Source organism: Phoca vitulina, unplaced genomic scaffold, assembly GCF_004348235.1.
Source record: "Phoca vitulina isolate PV1807 unplaced genomic scaffold, GSC_HSeal_1.0 scaffold14, whole genome shotgun sequence".
In the NCBI taxonomy this organism is placed as follows: Eukaryota; Metazoa; Chordata; class Mammalia; order Carnivora; family Phocidae; genus Phoca; species Phoca vitulina.
The window spans coordinates 17,132,089-17,152,018 of record NW_022589717.1 but is presented as its reverse complement, the minus strand read 5'-3'; the positions used below and the strand labels follow the sequence as shown (position 1 = coordinate 17,152,018).

At 43.7% G+C, this 19,930-nt stretch overlaps 1 protein-coding gene across 3 annotated transcripts in view; it reads right to left on the bottom strand.

Moving 5' to 3' along the window:
* The window catches only part of MGST2 (microsomal glutathione S-transferase 2), a 22,679-nt gene extending 3,255 nt beyond the window's left edge, over positions 1–19,424 (bottom strand). Inside the window, exons 1-3 of one of the 3 annotated variants that reach the window (XM_032412893.1) lie at positions 19,248–19,418; positions 14,427–14,526; positions 1,447–1,517 (exon numbers count right to left, since the gene is read on the bottom strand). In XM_032412893.1, coding sequence (XP_032268784.1) covers positions 1,447–1,517; positions 14,427–14,526; positions 19,248–19,305 — 229 coding nt within the window. In that variant the 5' untranslated portion in view covers positions 19,306–19,418. Of the gene's footprint in view, positions 1–1,446; positions 1,518–14,426; positions 14,527–19,247 lie in introns of all 3 variants that reach the window. The other 2 variants (XM_032412895.1, XM_032412894.1) reach the window with 2 other exon arrangements.
* Positions 19,425–19,930: the final 506 nt, after the last annotated feature.

Genomic DNA, 19,930 nt, shown 5'->3' with positions numbered 1-19,930 from the left:
TCCCCCCCCCCCCCCCCCCCCCCCGTTTAATGACTTAACTCCCACGAAGCCAATGAGAATTATTCAGGACAATTAATAGGCAACTTAACTTTTCATGAGAAAGAACGAAAATTATGACAGAAAATCCTTTTCTGACAGTGGGCCTCATTCAGCCCATTACAGTGAAATATCCAAAGGGTCAAACAGCAGAGACTGAGTCCCATTATCAAAGGCACTTTTCTTATTAGTTGTTAATGCAATCTTACCTGACAAGGAACAACCCCCTTCATTCCTGCCCTCAGGGGACAAAAATGTGAGTTGGAATAGAGTTAAGAAGTCTCTCTCTAAAGGACATTTTATCTGAAATTCCTCAGTTGACAGTAAAAATTACAAGAAGACAGTGATGGGGTTGCCTTTGAAAGCAGCTGGATTGGGGTGTACTGCAATCTTAGCCATCAAGTGTCAGACCCAAATGAGGTGATGAAAGTTATCAGAAAGCAAAAGAGATTGAATTTCTCCAACTAAGGTATCTGGTGCTACTCTGACCCCCGGTGTTAAAGAGACAGGCCAAGTTGGGTTAAGCCTTCAGCTCAGCAAGGATATTCCCAGATGTTTGCAGAGCTGCTACACACAGGAACATTTTTGTGAACTCAAGAAAAGGTACCTGGGTTATTGGGGAAACACCTATAGACCCTGCCTGTACTTGAAAGCCAATTTTCTCCTACACTGATGAATGTCAAGTTGGTCAAATTACTTAACCTGTGATTTAGTTTCCTCATCTGTAAAGTAGGCATTAATTATAGAACCTACCTCATAGGAAGGTTTTTAATCCTATATATCCTGTACATTGGATAGGTTTGAAAATTTATTTATTTATTTATTTTTAAAGATTTTATTTATTTATTTGAGAGAGAGAGAATGAGAGACAGAGAGCACGAGAGGGAAGAGGATCAGAGGGAGAAGCAGACCCCCCACTGAGCAGGGAGCCCAATGCGGGACTCGATCCCGGGACTCCAGGACCATGACCTGAGCCGAAGGCAGTCGCTTAACCAACTGAGCCAGCCAGGCGCCCTGGATAGGTTTGAAAATTTAAAACAGTACCTGGCACATAGTGAGTGCTCAATAAATAACAGCTATGATCATTAGGGTGAATTGTTGCAGAGAAACTAGAATTAAAGAATCAGAGTTGAAGACAGAGCTCATGTCATTTTCATCCAGGAATGCCCAGCATACAGTTTGTTCCAAGTTTGGGTTTTTTTGGTTTTTTTTTTTTTTACTGAATTAAATTGAAATGAAGCCAAAGTTAGCTTATCTGCAGAACAGTGCTCTTTGATGCACAGAGACATGGATTATTTTGTTTAAAACAATTTCCGGGATCAGTAGATGTATGGTTGCACATCTGTTCCTTAATGGTTCAAAGAACCACAGTCATCATTAGAACAGAGTTGATCGTATTTTTAAAATTACCTTGATTGAAATACCATCCAGCCATCCACAATGTAATCAGAAAGATGGGGTAAAACTCCACACAGTTTTGTCTGCAGGAAAAAATAAAGACATGGGTTATTTTTTTTTTTAAGATTTTACTTATTTATTTGAGAGAGAAACAGAGATAATAACAGAGAGAGCACGAGCGTGGAGGAGAGGCAGAAGCACGCTTCCCACTGAGCAGGGAGCCCGACGCAGGGCTCGATCCCAGGACCCTGGGACCATGACCTGAGCCAAAGGCAGACACTTAACAACTGAGCCACCCAGGCGCCTCAGACATGGATTATTTTATGAGAAAACTAAACACGAAAACATTATGCTTTCATCTGGAGGTAAATGTCTAATCTCGTCTTATAAAAATATTATAAGAATTACATAAAAACGTAGACGTCTTTTCATGTCAAATGATTCTTCCAAGGTAAGACTCAAACATTGTTTAAATCTCAGATCAGGGCCAGGAAGCACTTTCTTACATGTAAGCCGCCGGTATTAGGAATGAATTCTAGCTCTTTTCCAAAAGACAGACCTTGAGATGGCCCTTATTCCAAGCCTAAAATTCATTCCACATCTTCTCTAAAGAACCCAGAAAATAACACAATTTATATTAATCGGATCTCTTCCCAAAAATTCCTACACACTCACTGCCTTCCTCTTGAGTTATTCAGCAGTTAAAAAATAGTTTAAAAAAAAAAAATAGTTTTAAATAATTCCCCTAAAATCTCCTGAAGTAAATGAGTATTTTTCATTCCCATTTTATGGAGGAAAAAACTAAGTCCTGAGAACACAAGCTGACCAATGCCTTGCAGAGAATCCAAGGTACTGTGTCACCACCAGATTCCAAAGCTCTGTCCTAACATCAAGTCAAATTGCCTCTATTCATAGAAGACTTGGACGGAAAATTTGATACTATTTTAAGCAAAAAGGAACAGTTCTCTGGGAACGATAATTCATCTGCACCTAGCAAAGAGAAAAAAAGATGAATTATATTCATCCTTGCCGTGCTACGCCCCCAAGTGATCTTGGTTCGGTTGGCTGAGCTCCTTGCTGACGGTATCACAACCGGAAAGAACTCTAATGTCATCTGTAATGTCTTGAGTTGATCCTGGTGACAGGGGCATAGTGTAGAGAATTAGAAATGATTCCACATCCCTCCTTAAAGCTTGTGTACTTAAGGTTATGAGGCAACTGGCCCAGAAATAGTTGATACCGGTTCTTGAAGACCTGTATCTTCTAGCTGAGGTCACCGTGACTGGTTTTCTTTCCTTAACTAAAAAAAAAAAAAAAAAGTTGTTTTATTTTGCTTTTGCCACCAAGAGGGCAACACAGGCGGCTCCTGAATTTCCTTCCTCCCACAGATACGCTGATTGTATAACCACACACAGAGCAATCCCCTCTGAAAGAAACCCAAAAGCTAACTGACTCCTACAGTGGAGGCAAGACGTTTAAGACTTCCGCTTGAAGCCTGGGCCCCCGAAACCCCTAGCTCTGAAAGCTAATGGGGCTTGCATCCACAGGATTTGGGGGAAGACTCTCGCAGGACAGCGGCAGGATTCCTCCCTTCAAGTGCTTGCCAGCAGGGGCTGTGTCCCTGTGCACCTCCCCTGGGGCTCCGGGAAGTGACCCAGAAGACAGGGAGAGGGGCTGCTGAGGTCCTGGGTCAGCAGGGGTGCTTAGAAGCCATTGAGATTCAGGCAAGGGTGTGTCTGTAACTGCATTTGTGCTCCCTGTGGGTGGGCGGAGCCTGGAGCATTTGGGCAGTTCTGCTGTCCCTCTGTCCCCTGTAGGCAGTTAGTCAGTGTTGGTCCCACCCTGGCCTCAGCTCTTAGTGGTGCTCATTATCCTTTGCTCCTGGCCCCACTTCTGCTCACCTGCCTTAAGCCCTAGTCCCTCTGAAAGGAGGCTCTGTCCATGTCTTAATATCACCTCTCAGAGACTGAAAATAATCTCTTACAGCCAGCCCTGGGGCCTGGCTATTTGCAGATGGTCTTCTCTATAGTTGCCTGCTGAGAATACCGGGTATTGCTTGGTCCTGACATACCTTGCATCCCATTCTGCCTGTTCAGTAGGTCCTCTTCCCGCCCCCCCCAGCCCCCCCAACATGCGACCATGTCTTTCTGCCACCACAGTTAGGTGGTTCATGCCTGGATGTGTCCCAAGACAGCTTGTTCACAGCGAGTCGTCCACAAACATTGTTTAACTCAAGGGGAGCAAACTCGGAAAATGTGTTCTTAACAATCCTATTGGTGACTAATTACAGTTACATTGACAAGAAAACTAAAATGAAAATCATTTCTGGTCTCTTGTGGACACAAAAGCAGATATCTTCTGTTCCCCTATGACAGGTGATCCTCAGGAAAAGTCTCCAAATGCAACAGGAAACAGTCTTGCAAATGGAAGCGGCTGTGCCCATTTCCCTTCACATGGAAGAGAGGGGGTAGCTGATTACGGCCACTGATGGACTGTCCCCTTTCCTGCATGCCCACACTGAGGGAAACGTGTCTGTCTACTCTTCCCTGGTTAGAGCCCTCTCTGCTCAATAATCCTGTGCTCTTTTGATATTTAAGTTTCCCATAAAATGATTAGGGGAGAAGCTTTTCCTTTGTTATAGGCAGATGTCACCATATGCCTCAAAGTCTACCCAGGGACATTAACAGGAAGAGTCTGTTAGAAAGACAGTAGGGTGACCAATCCTCCTAGTTTGCCCTAGACTGAACATGGGACTTTGAATTCATGAGACCAGATACATTATCTCGGTCTGTCCTAGGGTTTCCTGGGACGCAGAACTTTGAGTAGGAAAGCCTCAGGCAAACCAGAAAGAGCTGGTCACCAGAAAGGATGACCTGAAGGAGCCTATGGAGATTGACTCATTAAAGCTGCTGAAATCCCTCAGGGTTCATCCCCAACCCTAAGGGAGCCTGGCTGTGGGGCCCCGGACTCATGGCCACTGCAGAGTCTCACTTGGACCCAAGGGCCGGCAGTAGTGAGGGCAGTCCCGAACTAAGTACCGTTTGACCCTGTCTCAGCATGAACTGTGTAGCTCAGTTCACCTCATTTTGGAAAAAAGAATCAAACTGTGGCCTGACAGCCAAATTGGGCAGTTCCTAAAAACACTGGTCTCCAAATTTTGTTGATTGTATAGTTCTCATGGTTGCATAACCCCATTAAAAACAAACAAACATATGTCCTCCTACATGTAGCAGAGGTAGCTAGCTGGCCTCCAAAGTTTGTGCTGTGCAGTAGGGGCTCAGCCAGGGATTAGATTCTGGGCCGTCCTGGATTTGGGCGGGGCCATTTCCTGCCAGTGGAAAGAGAAAGTAAAATATGTCACTTCTGAGCCAAATGGTTAAGAAGTGGGGGTGCCAAGCTCCCTTCCCCCACACACTGGTTGAGCGGAGAGAGCTCTGAGGACATGGATGGGGACAGACCCCTTAGATGGACGGAGCATTGGCCTCTAAAGGGCCATGTGGAAGGCCACTCCACCAGGAACCCCCATATGGGATCCTACGTGACCAGGATATAAACTTCCATTGTGTTAAGCCACTGGGAATATGGGGTTGATCAGTTAGCACAGCTCATAGAATCAACTGGAAAAGAATATCATCTACATGATAAAACACACACAAAATAGAAATTAAAGAATGGGATTTTAAGAGCAAATATAAATAGAAGCTCCCAAATTTCCTCACCCTCACAGCAGATTACTTAGTGCACCCTCAGCATGGACGCATCACTTGGGAGAACTCTGACCTTAAACTCTTCTGAATAGCTCTGCTATGGGGCGCCTGGGTGGCTCAGTCATTAAGCATCTGCCTTCGGCTCAGGTCATGATCCCAGGGTCCTGGGATGGAGCCCCGCATCGGGCTCCCTGCTCCTCGGGAAGCCTGCTTCTCCCTCTCCCACTCCCCCTGCTTGTGTTCCCTCTCTGGCTGTGTCTCTCTGTCAAATAAATAAATAAAGTCTTTTAAAAAAAAAAAATAGCTCTGCTATTTGGTAGATTTCTAATAAAGGCACAACAGGAGACTGTGTATGACACTCTTGTTCATAGAAAATGTGAACCAGCTACCGAAGGGAAAAACCTGATTAGCTAGAGTACCTTTCTAATAGTAGAACACGTTTAAGAAATAAAAACAGACAAGGCCACTTAAAGGAAGCTTCTTAAGAGGTTTTCCTCTTTTGAGTTTTTGTTTGCTCCTTTTTCTTTCTCCTTCTGTCCGGGTAACTCATTCGGAAGCAGTGGCCTGCCCACCGCCATGAGCGGCTTGCTCTATTAGCAGATGACCCAGCCTCAGTCTGCTGGCTTTTGACCCTGGAAAGTCTTTTCGATTATTACACTGGCTGAGGGTCAGAGCAACAGGTTAATATGCTCAGCAAAGGTTCACAGATGAAAGGTGCTGGAGCTACTCTTTCTATATAGATTCTTAACTATCTGAATTGCTCCTTGTCGAGCAACCCTTGCGTGGGAACACCAGAGGGCAGTTGCCACAGATAGCAGGAGGGCAGGAGCGAACCCCCATTCAGGAGTGCTGCTGCTAAGCACCAGGATGAGCAGATACGGGAGCGAGGCTCGCAGCTCATCCACATTCCTGCTGCTTCTCGTCCCCCCACCGCCTGAGACTCAGCCAGCTTGGGTGACAGAGCTATTTGGTGGTGGCATGGACTGACTGTTGGTGTCCCTCAAAATTCATATGTTGAAGGCTTAACCTCCAGTGTGGCCGTATGTGGAGTAAGAAAGTAATTAAGGTTAAATGGGGTCAGAAGGGTGGGACCCTGATCTAATGGGATTGGTGTCCTTATACGAAGAGACACCAGAGAGCTCTCCGACACCCCCCAGACTCACTCTGCCCAGCCCCTTCTCTGTCCTTGAGTGCACACACCAAGGGAGGAGATGGCAAGAAGGCAGCCATCTGCAAGCGAAAAGAAGAGAGCTCTCACCAGAAATCCAAGCAGCCAGAACCTTGATCTTAGATCAAGATCTTGATCTTCTAGTCTCCAGAAGTGTGAGAAAACAAATGTCTGTTGGTTAAGCCACCCAATCTGTGGTATTTTGTTCCAGCAGCCCGAGCTGACTAATACAGATGGTTTGTGGAGGAGCTTGCTACAGTTTGAAGAGCTCATCGTTTAGAGTCATTCTCTCAGCTCGGGGACCCCTAGCCCTTTCTAACTCGGTGGATAAGTACACCTTAGGCTTTCAGCTAATATCATATCTAAGATGGGTGCTCTTATAAGAAAAATGGGGATATGGGTACTGTCTCTCTTTAACTTATTTGTACTTATTACAAAAATAGGTGATCCACATTACTTATAATCCCAGTGTTGCACAATACCTGAAAATTTTTCTTTGTGAATTTTCCTTTCTCCATAGTTTCTAGACGTACATTAGATCCACTAGTTTTAATCTCTAAATTTCAGGATCTGAATTCAAAGTAACTATAAAAAGTAAGTGAAACAGCAAAAACAAAAAATTTACAGCTATAGCAGCGTAAGAAGAGGATAATATTTCTAAAGAATGCCCAGATTCACGATGATTGAGTTTACTTGTGACAGGCTAATTCTGGAACAGGAACTGAATAATTCAATATTAAGCAAATAGGGGTGCATTCAAAGAACCAAGCGAGAGGAAATTCTTCTATCTTACCCAGCACTAATGAAACCATTGTTGGGACACTACATATACTCTAGGCTTCAGGTTTAGAAATAATACGAAAAATCTTAGTCTAAAGAGAACAACCAAAATTTTTTAATGGTTGGGGGAAAAAAACTGAAGAATTATTACTACCTAGCCTCAAAATACAGAGATGAAAGATAATAATGGTCCCCAACTGTATGAAAAAGAGTGGGGTCATTAGCGGCTATTCTTCTCTTCTGGTGAGAATAGAATCAGAGGGAATGTACTTAAATTGCAACAAGATCAAGGTATTACTTGGATCTACTTTTTAGATTTATAAAAGCCTTCAATCTAAAGGGATCAAGGTACTCAAATTAGACTAGATAAAATTTCCTAAGCTTAGCAATAACATGAAGGAATGGCCCTTGTTGAAACTATAGTTGCTTTGTTCACAAGTTTAAAAATGGATTCTGGCAAAAGACTACAAAACTCTAGAGAGAGTCCTCTCTAAGGCCTTCTCTATAGGAAGGGAAGAGGTACTGAATGAGGAAGAGGCCCTGGGCTGGTAATATGGGTAAACTGGGCCCCATAATAATCACCTCTGCTTGGCAAATGAATATCCAACCTGAGGTGAGCTCGAGACAGGAAATAGGTTACTTCCGTGGTGGTCAGAGGGACCTCAAAGTGATTGTTAGGAGATGTCAGTTTCCACTTAGAGATAGGATTAGTCCTAACACCAGGCTTCTTGGCCATACTTAGGACAAAGCAGGAGGAAAAAAGAGTAGGGGAAAAGATAGCATTTCTGATCTAGCCACGATTGTAAGACCCTCAAGAGAGGCTGAAGGACTCAATGCTTTGGTTCAGGAGAGCCAGAAAAGAAAGTGCATTTCCTCTCAGGGATTTGCAGAGCTCAAGAGAGCCTACCCTTGAAGACAAGAATAGCCAAGTAGGCTTTGGAATGACCTGGTTATTCCAGGGGATCCTGCCCTAACTACCTCAGATAAAATCAAAATGGCTTCACTAGCAATGAATTCAATCTGATTTGGCCTGACTTACCTAAACCTTATAGTCTAAGCAAAGATTTGGTCTAGTGCTATGGAACATCTAAGAAGAAATTCAGGGAAGTGAATAGGCCATCCCCACTCACCCTTCAGAGAGAACCCAGGACAATTATTACTATGCTCTTAAGGGTATTTTATGACTCCTCACTCCCTCTGCCCTAATTATTGGCCATTATTTTTTAACCCCTCTTCACTCTGCCGTGATTAATCAAACAGAACAAACAAAACACTTCTAACAAGGAAATTAGGTGTGTATATTTTTTTTATAAACAAAAACTTAAGAGATATACTTCAAAATGGTGTCCAGCTATAGAAGAGAAGAGAGAGGGGGTGCCTGGGTGGCTCAGTCAGTTAAGTGTCCTACTCTTGGTTTCAGCTCAGGTCATGATCTCAGGGTTGTGAGATTGAGCCCCAAGACGGGCTCTGTGCTCAGCGCAGAGTCTGCTTGGGATTCTTTCCCCCTCCCTCCTCTTCTCCCCCTGCTTCTCCTCTTCCTCACTTCCACCCCACCCCGCTCTCTCTCTCTCTCTCAAATAAATATATAAATCTTAAAAAAAAAAAGAGAGAGCAATAACTTGAAACAAATCAAATTTGTGGAAAGTATAAGAACAAACAGAACCAGAAGCAGCCCAAGGATTGAGCGTGACAGAAGCCCAACACTCCCCAACAGAAAGTTCTTAGATGACAGAAGACAATGTAGGAAGATGTGGAATTTCCTCCTGTGATGGTTTGTATAAATAGTACAGTGTCTCCCAAACTTCAAGCATTAATATATCACTGTCAAAATTTTAGCGTCACCATATAACACTATTTTTCTATAAATCAACTATATTTTTTTTACTTAATTTAGGGAGAATGAAATTTTATGAGTAGAAAAAGAATATCACTTTCTAAATAAAGTATAAAAATAAATCCCATGAGAACAAAATTTGCCAAGTTCTCATTAGATGCTGTTGATTGCTGAAGGCTCAGAGCATGAGACCCTCCTTCTGTCGAATGGAGAATGGATGTTCAAGAGGTGTTGAGAACACATCACGAGGACTCCATGCTAAACATGACAGATTGAACCCATGTTTATTTCTTCTCCCTCCCGAAACCTCACTAAAATGCCAGTAAAGGAAAAAAATAGATATAAAGTCATCAAGAACAAAGAGAGTGGGAGCAGACACAGCAGTGGAAGAGAGATGTTAGCAAATTTCTGAGGAAGGACAGCACTCGGGAACAGGAGCTGAGCTGACAGAGTACAGACAGATGAAGCCTCAGTGCCTACAGAAGGAAGGACCAATGACGACTAAGACCCTGCTCATCCCAGAACCCCGAGAGGCTCGGGAACTGGGGACTCCGGGTACCTTTGAGGCCAAAGGCTGAAAGGGAAGAACTGGTTGACAGACTATAATAAGGAGTGCTTTAGCTCCCCTCCACCCCTGAGCCCCATCCCTACTTCCCCATCCAGGAGATGGGAGGTCTGTTGTCTAGAGAACTCGAACCGGAGAGTCACAGGGGGGTCCAGGAATAATGGAGGGTAGGGATAAAATTCTGTACTGAAAACTGTGCACACCTGCATACGTGTGGTGGAAGAACTTTCCTTTCTTCGCTCACCACACTTTCAGGTTTCTAGAAGTGAGACCTATTATACACCTCCTCCTCCCTCACCCTATACTTGTCCGTCCCCACTGGGGGCTTAAGGGTTTTCTCTAGAGAAACCAAATGGTCCCAGAAAGAGAACCGACAGATAATGACATTTGGGGCTCTCCAAAAAAAAAAGCTGCTGCTCATCAATCACCCTTTGGTGAAGCTGCCCACTCGGTAAGCCCCACCCATGCACACAGAGCTTCCAATTCATTTTCTGATACTCTTTATTAAACTGGTACAGATAGCCAATCAAGAACCATTGACATTTGAGTAAAGCTTCTAAGATCTCCCTTGCTCAGATTTCTTTGCTGGACCCTTGTCTTCTTGACTTCTAAGGCTGATTCAGTCCTTGCTCCTCTTCTCTCCTTTACCTACACCCACTCCCTTAAAGAGTTCTTCCAAAAAAAAGAGATTTCTTCCAGTCTTGTGGTTCTAAATCATCTTTGTGTGCCAATGACTCTTGAATTTATATTTCCAGCTCAGATCTCTCTGCTGAAATGCAGATTCGTATATCCACCTGCCTGCTATCTCTCTACTCAGATGTGTAAACAATGTACTAGGCTGTTTCGGACGCAACAAGAAAGGATCCAAGTAGCTTAGTGAATGACAATGCTTACAGCCTCTCCTTAGCTGTAGCCTAAGTCACATCTCGGACACAACATGTCAAACAGAACCTCCCAGTCGTCCTCCCAAAACTGCTCCTCCTGCTGCCTTCTCTCTCTCTGTTGTCTCTCTCTGTTGTCTCTTGGGATGCTTGGGCCAAATCTCTGAGGTCGTTCTTGACGCTTCTCACACTCCGTATTTATTATGTCAGGAAATTCTCTTGGCTTTATCCTCAAAACATATCCAGAATCTGACCATTTCTCACCATCTCTACTGCTACGTCCCTGGTTCAAGTTAGCCTCCTAACCGAATTTCCTGCTTTACCAATGCCTCCATGTAGACTGTTCTCAGCAAAGCAGACCAAGGGATCCTTTTAAAATATAAGATCGTGTTACTCCTCTGCTCAAAACCTAATAATGACTTTCTGTTTCACTCAGAGAAAAGCCAAAGTCCTTACAATGGCTTTTAAGGCCCTACATGATCCATCCATTACCTTTCTGACTTTACCTCCTACCACTTTGTCAACTCCTTCTCTCAGCCACACTGACTTCCTTGCTAACCCACCAGGCACATTCCCACTGAGGGTCTTTGCACTGGCTAGTCCCTCGGCCTCAAGGTTTCCTCTGCATGTTCACATGGCTAACTTTTTACCTACTTCAAGCCTTTGCTCAAGTGTCACCTTCTCAGTGGGGTCCACACTGACCACCCTAAATAGCAATCCACCCCTCCGCCCCCTTACAATGCTCTCCTTTTTCTTAACACTTACCACCTCTTGCATAATATAGTATTTTCTTATAATATTACCTGTTTACTTTCTGTCTTCTTTGACTATAAGGTAAACTTCAAGAGGGCAAGGATCTTTGTCTAATTTTTTCACTGATAAACTACAGGAACAGTGCCAGGCATATAGAGGTGCTCAATAGATATTTAATGGGCAAATAATAAATAAAAATGAAAGACAGAGGCTAAAATTGACAAATAAGGAACTTGGAAAAAACAGAAATTATACAAAAAATTTTTTAAAAACATTATCATTAAAATCTTCAGATATAAGAGATTAAACTGTATCCATAAAACAAAAAAGGGATAATTTAATAGCAGCAGCAATAACTGAAAAACAAAGAATAAAAATTAATTCTTAGAAATTAAAATTGATATCTGAATTTTTTTTAAAGATTAGTAAGCAGAAGTTCAAGAAATTTCCCAGAAAGAACAAAAGTCCAAGAAGATGAAAAACCAAAGATAAAAGAAAACTAGATGACCCATCCAGAGGTCAACATAAAACTAATACAGGTTTTAAGAATAAAGGAACAGGGGCACCTGGGTGGCTCAGTCATTAAGCATCTGCCTTCGGCTCAGGTCATGGTCCCAGGGTCCTGGGATCGAGCCCCACATCGGGCTCCCTGCTCAGAGGGACGTCTGCTTCTCCCTCTCCCTCTCCCCCTGCTTGTGTTCCCTCTCTTGCTGTGTCTCTCTCTCTCTGTCAAATAAATAAATAAAATCTTAAATAAATAAATAAATAAATAAAAAGAATAAAGGAACAGAGAAAATGAAGAAGAGGAAATTCGGGGAAAAAGACATTTTAAAAAAATTCTAGAACAGAAAGACGTGAGTTTTCAGGCTATAAAAAAGCCTTATCTATGGTTCAGCAGAGTGAAGTCAAACGCCTCTAAGCAAGCACAGCACCATAACATCTTAGGACATTGGGATGAGGGGAAGATCCTAAAGCCTCCACAGTTTCCAAACAAAGAACTGGGAATTATAATGGCACAGAACATCATGACAATATCAGTGGAAACTGGAAAATAATAAAGGAATATTTTCAAAATTCTAAGGTTAAGGATTTTTAACATAGAAATGCATGCCTAACCGAGCCATCAATCAACTGTGAGGCAGAATAAAGGCATATTTAGAAAAGCGAAGTCTCAAAATTTGACCAACTATTCACCCTCTCTCAGGAAACTTCTGCAGGGTATGTTCCACCAAAATGAGAGAAAACCAATAAACAGGAAAATAGGAGATCCAGGAAAACAGGCAATCCAAATCAGGAGGATATGAGGAAAATTCCTAGGATAATGACAGAAGGTCCCACAATGACAGCATGTAGCAGGTTTAAAAAGCATACTCCAGACTGGAGCAGAAAGATGGAGGACTCAAGCAGAAATGATCCAAGAAAAAAAACAAATGGTATTGCTAGATTAATGTATTTGAATGTATTAAGAGAAGATTTTCAGTTCTGTTAAAGATTTGAGGATGAAACTAAGCAAACAAATAAACAAAGAGGCAATCATTAACCCCAGATAAAACAAAAAATTTCACAAGAAGGAGATGAAATCATAGTATACTATTTGACTCAGCTTTGAACATTACTTAGTTAATTACAATAATATAAACATTGGCTATTGGTTTAACTCAACAAAGTGATATAACTGTACTGGAAGGTGGAAGTAAGGAAATGAGGAAGTAGAGAGACATGAAATTTTTTCTTCCATAAAAGGAAGCTAATTGATAATGTCTAAAATTTGTGAATCAATAAATAGCAGTGAAAGCATAATGTTTAGAAATATGGAAGTAAATACCAAAAGTAGTAGTCAGAAGGGTGCCAATGGTTGTCTCTGGGTTGGACTGGCAGTAAGGAGAGTTATTTGTTGCTTTCAAGCTTGTAATCTCACTTTATTTTCAGACCACGTATGTGTATTACTCTGATAAAAATAAATATTGGAGTGTGGGACAGACTGGCACCAAACCAATGCTTTCCACTTGACATAATCATAAAGATTCAAAGACAATTGAAATGGAAATGAGTTTCTCATCATGTAGTTCAACATTACTGAAAATCGTATCTTGGGCATAAAGTTTCAGTCAAGTAAGAGATCAAGCTCTGGAGATCTGCTGTACAACACGGTACCTCTACGAACAATAATGTTTTATACATTTAAAATTTTTAAGAGGATATATCTCATGTTACATGTTCTTACCACAACAAAATTTTGTTGAAAAAAACATGTTTAGGCACCTCTTAAAATGAACTCTTCTATTAACATACCACACTTCCAAGCCTGGGGAATAGTCTGTGCAATTCTTGTTGAAGCAAAGAGATGGACAAGAGAACAATGCTGTCAGTTCAAGGATCATGACTTGCCCAAAGTGATTCAAGATGTAACAAAAATCTGAATAATCCAATCATCATTAAAGAAATCAAATTCCATAGTTTAAAATTTTTTCCATAAGGAAAACATCAGTTCAGATCATTTTACAGGCAAATTCTAACAACTTTGAAGGAACACACTCTCCCAGTCTTACTAAAATTCTCTGAGAAAATAATTCTCTAACTCATTCCATGAGACTAGTATAATCTTGATATAAAAGTGAGACAAAGATCATAGAAGAAAGGAAAATTATAGGCCCACGTCACTCATGACATAGATGAAAAATCCCAAAATATTAACAAAAGAACCAAGTGACATATAAATGGTGACACATGCAATGTTTCTAAAAGCACTTATTTTGGGGATGAAATCTAAAGGGAGCCCTAGCATCTGCAGCAGCCAAATTCATGGTGTTTATGGTGGAACATTCTGTGTGCATCTGAAAAGACAAGATGATGAAAATCACTACAAGTATGTGTGAAATGGAAAGCTTTCTCATTCTTACAGGTTTGGGGTTTTAGGAAATGGTTCATGGGCAGAGGGTAAGACTGACCCACCTCTGTTCCACGTGGAAAGGAAAAATAAAGATAGAAAATTGATGTCATAGCTAATCCAGCTGGAGGCTATCGAACTCTCAGGGTACTCAAGGGGCTCTTTAACCAAACTGCCATGCTTAGAGATGTATAGCAGTCTTTCTTAAGATCCCAGCCTTTTCTGTAAGTGTACCCTCTAGGTGGGTAGAGACTCCATGTACTAGATGCTTCAAGCTTCAAGGATCATGAGAAGGGGTTTGGCTGTGAAGCACGGCTTGTTCCAGTGGGATACCTTCTCTGTACCTCTTTCCCCAGATCAGAATTCTCTATATGTGCTAGGCCCAGACCCCAGAAGGGTGGGGGAAGCGTTACTTACTGTGCACGAAATATCCTTTCAAACTCTGGTGACCCAGAGACTGCTGGGGGTGTGACTTTGTATTTTAATCTTGCCTTTCCTACATGCAAAGCAAAATAACCTGCAAGTATATAGAGGGATTAACGATTAAAATGTGGCACATCACTATTGATTAGAAAAACACAAACTTAAATCATAATTAGATACCACTACATACCTATTAAAATGTGTAAAATTAAAAAGACAAATCATATCAATTAAAAAAGAGAGGTAAGGCTCAGCCAGAATTCTCATACACTCTGGGGGGAACATAAAATGGTACCATCACTTTGGAAAACCATTTGGAATGGATTTTTTTAGTTAGACATACATAGACCATATAGCCAATCATTCCACTCCTAGTTATTTCCTCGAAATTAAATCGTATGTCCATACAAATCTTGTACACAAATGTTCACAGCAGCTTTATTCATAATAGCCAAAAATTAGGAACAGCTCTGCAATTGTTAATTTTATTGTGTCAACTATGCTAGGCCATGGTGCCCAGCCATTTGGTCAAACACCAGTCTAGATGTTTCTGTGAAAATATTTTTTGGATGTGATTAACATTTATATCAGTAAACTCTGAGTAAAGCAGATTACCCTTCTTAGGTGGATGGGCCTCATCCAATCAGTTGAAGGCCTGAAGAGAAAAGCCTGAAGTTCCCCCAAAGAGAAAGGAATTCTGCCTCCACACTACCTTCAGGCTCCATACTGCAACACCAATTCTTGCTGGAATTTCCAGCCTTCTAGCCCGCCCTGCAAATTTCAGAGTTGCCAGGCCCCACAATGGCTATGAACCAATTTTTTAAAATAAATGCCTGTGTGTGTGTGTGTGTGTGTGTGTGTGTGTGTTGTATTGGTTCTGCTTCTCTGGAGAACCCTAACATAAATGTTGGTCAACAAGCTAATGGATAAACAAATTGTGGTATATGTGGTATATCCATATAATAGAATACTATTTGACAGTAAAAAGGAATGAACGATTGACACATAAAACAACATGGATGAACCTCAAACATATTATGCTGAATGACAGAAGCAAGATCAGAAGAGAATAGTACTGTATAGTTTCACTTATATAAAATTCTCAAAAATGCAAATGAATCCATAATGACATAAAACAGATCATTGGCTACCTAGAGAGGACAAGAGCCAGGAGGGAGGGTCACAAGAAAACTTTTGGGAACGATGCCTCCCTGTCTGACTCAGTTTCCCTACTATGAAATGATTATGACTTTGTTCTCCTTCCTTGGCCACATTTGTTGCATTAGATCATCCAAGCCCGATGCCAGAGTCGCTTACATCTGATGACCAGCCCTGTAAAGCTCATTGGCTTCCAGACCCATGCTTCCTCCTTGGTCAGATGTTCTCACCTCCTGTCCTTATCACCCTCTTTCTGCCTCATAATTAACTCTGGGGTCTATGACTTCCCTTTAGATTATTTCTTCTGGTTTCGGTTCCTTACCAGTTCTCTCCAACACAATTCCGGTCTTACTTATTTTAGTACCTACATATCCATTTCCTACTTGCTCATGTTTCCAAACTAGTTTCCTTTAGCGGACCACGTTCCTAGCTTGTGTGACAGTCTTAGGCGTGATGCATTTCCTCCTGAGACCCAATACTATCTCCCCTCTGACAAGTCAGTAAATAGTGAGCCTGGTTCAGTAAGGGCTCGCACAGCAGGCCTCTTCCCTCCCCCTGACTTCCTCTCTGCTACAAATAAACCGTTGCTCAGGATTTAAACGCTGTAGCTGAACATCTAAAGTGTATAAATGCTTAGCTGGAGTCACTCATTCAAACTGCAGTGCCACCCTGAAGCCAGACAGAGCAGGGTGAAGATCCGGAAAATGTGGGACTGAGCACTGTTTCCAGCCCTGGCTAAATCCTCACGAGGCAGCACGATTCGGGGGGGGCCGACGAGTCATGAGCCCCGCTGGAGCCAAAGAGGAGATGTGTCTGCAAAGGGGAAATAGGGAGGCCGTTCTGTACCCTGCTGCCACCATGGCCCCACGGCCTCGGAGAAAACACTTGGTAAGGCTTCTTGCTTCCATCTGTAAGGTGGAAACAATGAAAGATGTGTGCTCCTTGATTTACACGTGGTAAATGGTGCAAGAACCCAGAGCTTCGAAATGAAGCTGTATGTGAAAGCCTCGAAAGTGCCGCCTTCCTCCTGGCTGTGCGTAGCACCTGGCCGCACCTGGCCGCACCCGGCCGCACCTGGCCGCACCTGTCTGCAGCAGCGGCGACCATGAGGAACGAGCTTCCGGCAATGGCAGGGGTGTTTGAATGCTCCCCCCACGCCCAGCCCACCCACAGCCCCGGGAAGAAGGAGTCAGTTGGGCCATCGTCTCCCAGAGGAGGAGAAGCCCCTTTCTGCACTTCCAGGTCTGGGGCCTTAGAGAGACCGTGGCGACCGCTGGGATCACATGAGGAGGGTGGAAAGGCTGGTTTACCTTTTCTGGACGGCACCATTTTATTTCCCTCCCTACCAGTCGCCTAAAAACTACTTGGGAATACTCTCCTTTTGCTATGCCTGTCTTTCCTCTTTTCTTCACTTTCTCCGGAGGGATGTATGTATGCTGGGGTGAGTGAATCGAGACACCCCCTCCCCCTGCCCCAGCCATAGCTCAGCTCCTTGACTGTGTGGTTGCCTCTCAGTCCAGCGGAAACTTCTTTCTGTGCGGAAGCAGGGGAGGATGGGGACTGACCATGCTAAGCACCAACCCCAGGCCAGGCACCCTGGTGGGCATTTCTCACCCAGCGTCCTGCTTAACCCTCTTTGATGAGGACATTGAAGGACAGAATATCCTGGCCAGGGGCACCCAGCTGATAAGTGGCTGAGCTGGACAGATAGGAGACTGTCTGTCTTCAAACCCTGACCTGCTTCTACCATGGTTCATGGTGTCTCTTCTCCATAAACACCACACTTTTGCAGAAGCAGCAAATTCTGGTCCTTAATGTCAACTCAACAGTTCTGTCTTCTCTTTCTCTCTTTCTCTCTCTCCCCGACCCAATCAGTAAACGTTCCCTGTCTACCACTGTTAAAAAAGAGACAACAGGCCCAAAACGGAGTTATCTGCACTAAGCTGATATCACGGAACTGAGCCTTAATCCCTCACTTAATGACGGTTTCAACCTCTCCCAGAAGTGGAATCTTACACCAGCCAATCTGGAATTACCTGGTTAGCACTAGTGAGGCAATCTGCCCGATAGATAAATGCTATCTAAAAAGGTGCCCTTTGCCACAAACAATCCCCCCCTTCTGCCTGTAAGTCTTTCATACTGTACAGCTCTCCAGAGCGCCTGTCTGTCTGCTAGATGGGATGCTGCCTGATGCATGACTCGTTGAATAAAGCCAATAAGATCTTTACAACTTACTCAGTTGAATTTTGTTTTCTAACACCACCAACCACCACGGGCCCAGTCCCCTCTCCTCTCCACCCACTCCCGCCCACTGCCACCTGACCTCTGGCCACAGTTCCCACTGTCCCCTGCACCCACCAGCGAACAGAAGCCTCTCTGTGAGGCTGACAGAGGCTCTGGGGCATCTGCGGTCCCCCTCCTGTGCTCCCGGCAGCACGAGGAAGAGGAAACAGGGATGGTATGCTTCCGTGGAGGTGTATGTGAATCAGTGGGTCAGCACGGGGCGTGCCCGAGACCCAAGTGCTGCTTTAGTTGGCAATAAACATCCTGCTCTACTCTAGAATGTGAATCAAACCACAAAATGTGTGTCATGGTAGCCTATTTTCATAAATACACAAAACACACTGATTAGGCAAGACACTGAACATGCATGCAGGGTGGGACTTTATCCAAAGCTGTGGTCCCTTCATGCTCTGGCCGTCTGTGCACCCTGGCTCTGCACCCCCTTCCTGGGAGGCGCACACTTAGAAAAATAAAGAAATATGCACAGTTGGTTCCTAGTCTTGCTCCCCAGTGTCCAGACCCTTTTTCCCATTTAGCATGTTAAGTTGATATCATAGATAACATGATAAGAATTGAGCAAATGTGACCCCCCCCATGGAGCAAATGCTCTTTACATAACCAGGCAATTGATATACCCAATAATCCTAGTGGGAAGGTGCTTTAAGGTTTCCAATTCATCACCTAACCTGAAGCTCGTATTTCTGCACATTTCTTTAAACCTGATCTGATTATCATACCTACCATAGGCAGTTCATTTTTAAGAAACATTAATTAAAAGATCAGGGTTGGGGCGCCTGGGTGGCTTAGTCGTTAAGCGTCTGCCTCGGCTCAGGTCATGATCCCAGGGTCCTGGGATCGAGCCGCATTGGGCTCCCTACTCCGTGGAAAGCCTGCTTCTCCCTCTCCCCCTCCCCCTGCCTGTGTTCCCTCTCTCGCTGTGTCCCTGTCAAATAAATAAAATCTTTAAAAAAGTAAAATTAGAAAAAATAATAAAAGATCAGGGTTCAAGAAACCACAGCCATGGTCTAAAGCAGGTAAGATGTTTCCGTTGGAACACTCCGAATTAGTGTGGATAGACCTCTTTCATCAGGTTAGCTGGTGCTTTTCTGACACTCATCTGAACTGGGCTGTGGGTTGTAGCCACAAACGTGGCAGAATCGCTGGGCTCAGAGAGCCTACCTCGGCCCCTTTTCGAGAACTATTCCCTGGAATGTTCCAAATCTCTGTCTCCAGGGAAAGAGGCGTGGATGACCCGACCCAGAGTAGACTATGCCACCAGGAAGTATGAACCTCAAAACCAGACCTCCCTCCCCCTGCCACACACACACACACACACACACACACACACACACACACACTGCCTGAGACTCTTACTTTGTTGACAGGCCGACAGGACTGAGACAGCAGCCAGCAAGATTGAATGCCCAGCCATCTTTCACATGGAACGTTCTGGTTCAGGGAACTATTTGTCGAAATCCAGGGGATGATAACAGGCACTTTCGACTTTGTAATGTTGACCTTCCTTATAAGGTAAACAAAGCCGGAGGAGAAAAAAAAAAAGGCCGATGCAAACGGCGGGGTGACCTTTGCTCTGGAACAGGAATTGGGAAGGCAGGTCGATCTGGAGCTGCCAGTCACAGATCTCTATCTGGCTGGGTTGCTGCCTCCCGAGCTTGTTGGAAGTCTCTCTCCTCCCTGGCGCTGGGGCCGCTGCTCAGCCTGCGGGATTAGCCAGCCCTCTAGCAGCAACACCAGAAGGTAGACTTTCTTCTCAGCCAATTCGGAACCAACTTCCCCTCCCCCTCTCCCAACCCCCTGGACCCTCGAGTCTCTTCCCCAACTGCAAGGCCCAGCTGAGCCCTTGCTCACTTCTTGTGGGAAAAGAGATGGAAGCATTTACTTAATCCCACTGAGATTTAAGGCTCATTTAAGTGGATTCTAACTTTATTCTCCAGTAAGTGGCAGAACTTAGATTTGAACCCGAGTCCAGCAGATTCCAGTTGTACACCACCCCCATATCCTACTGCCTCCCACTGTCACCTTGACTCTCCCATGGG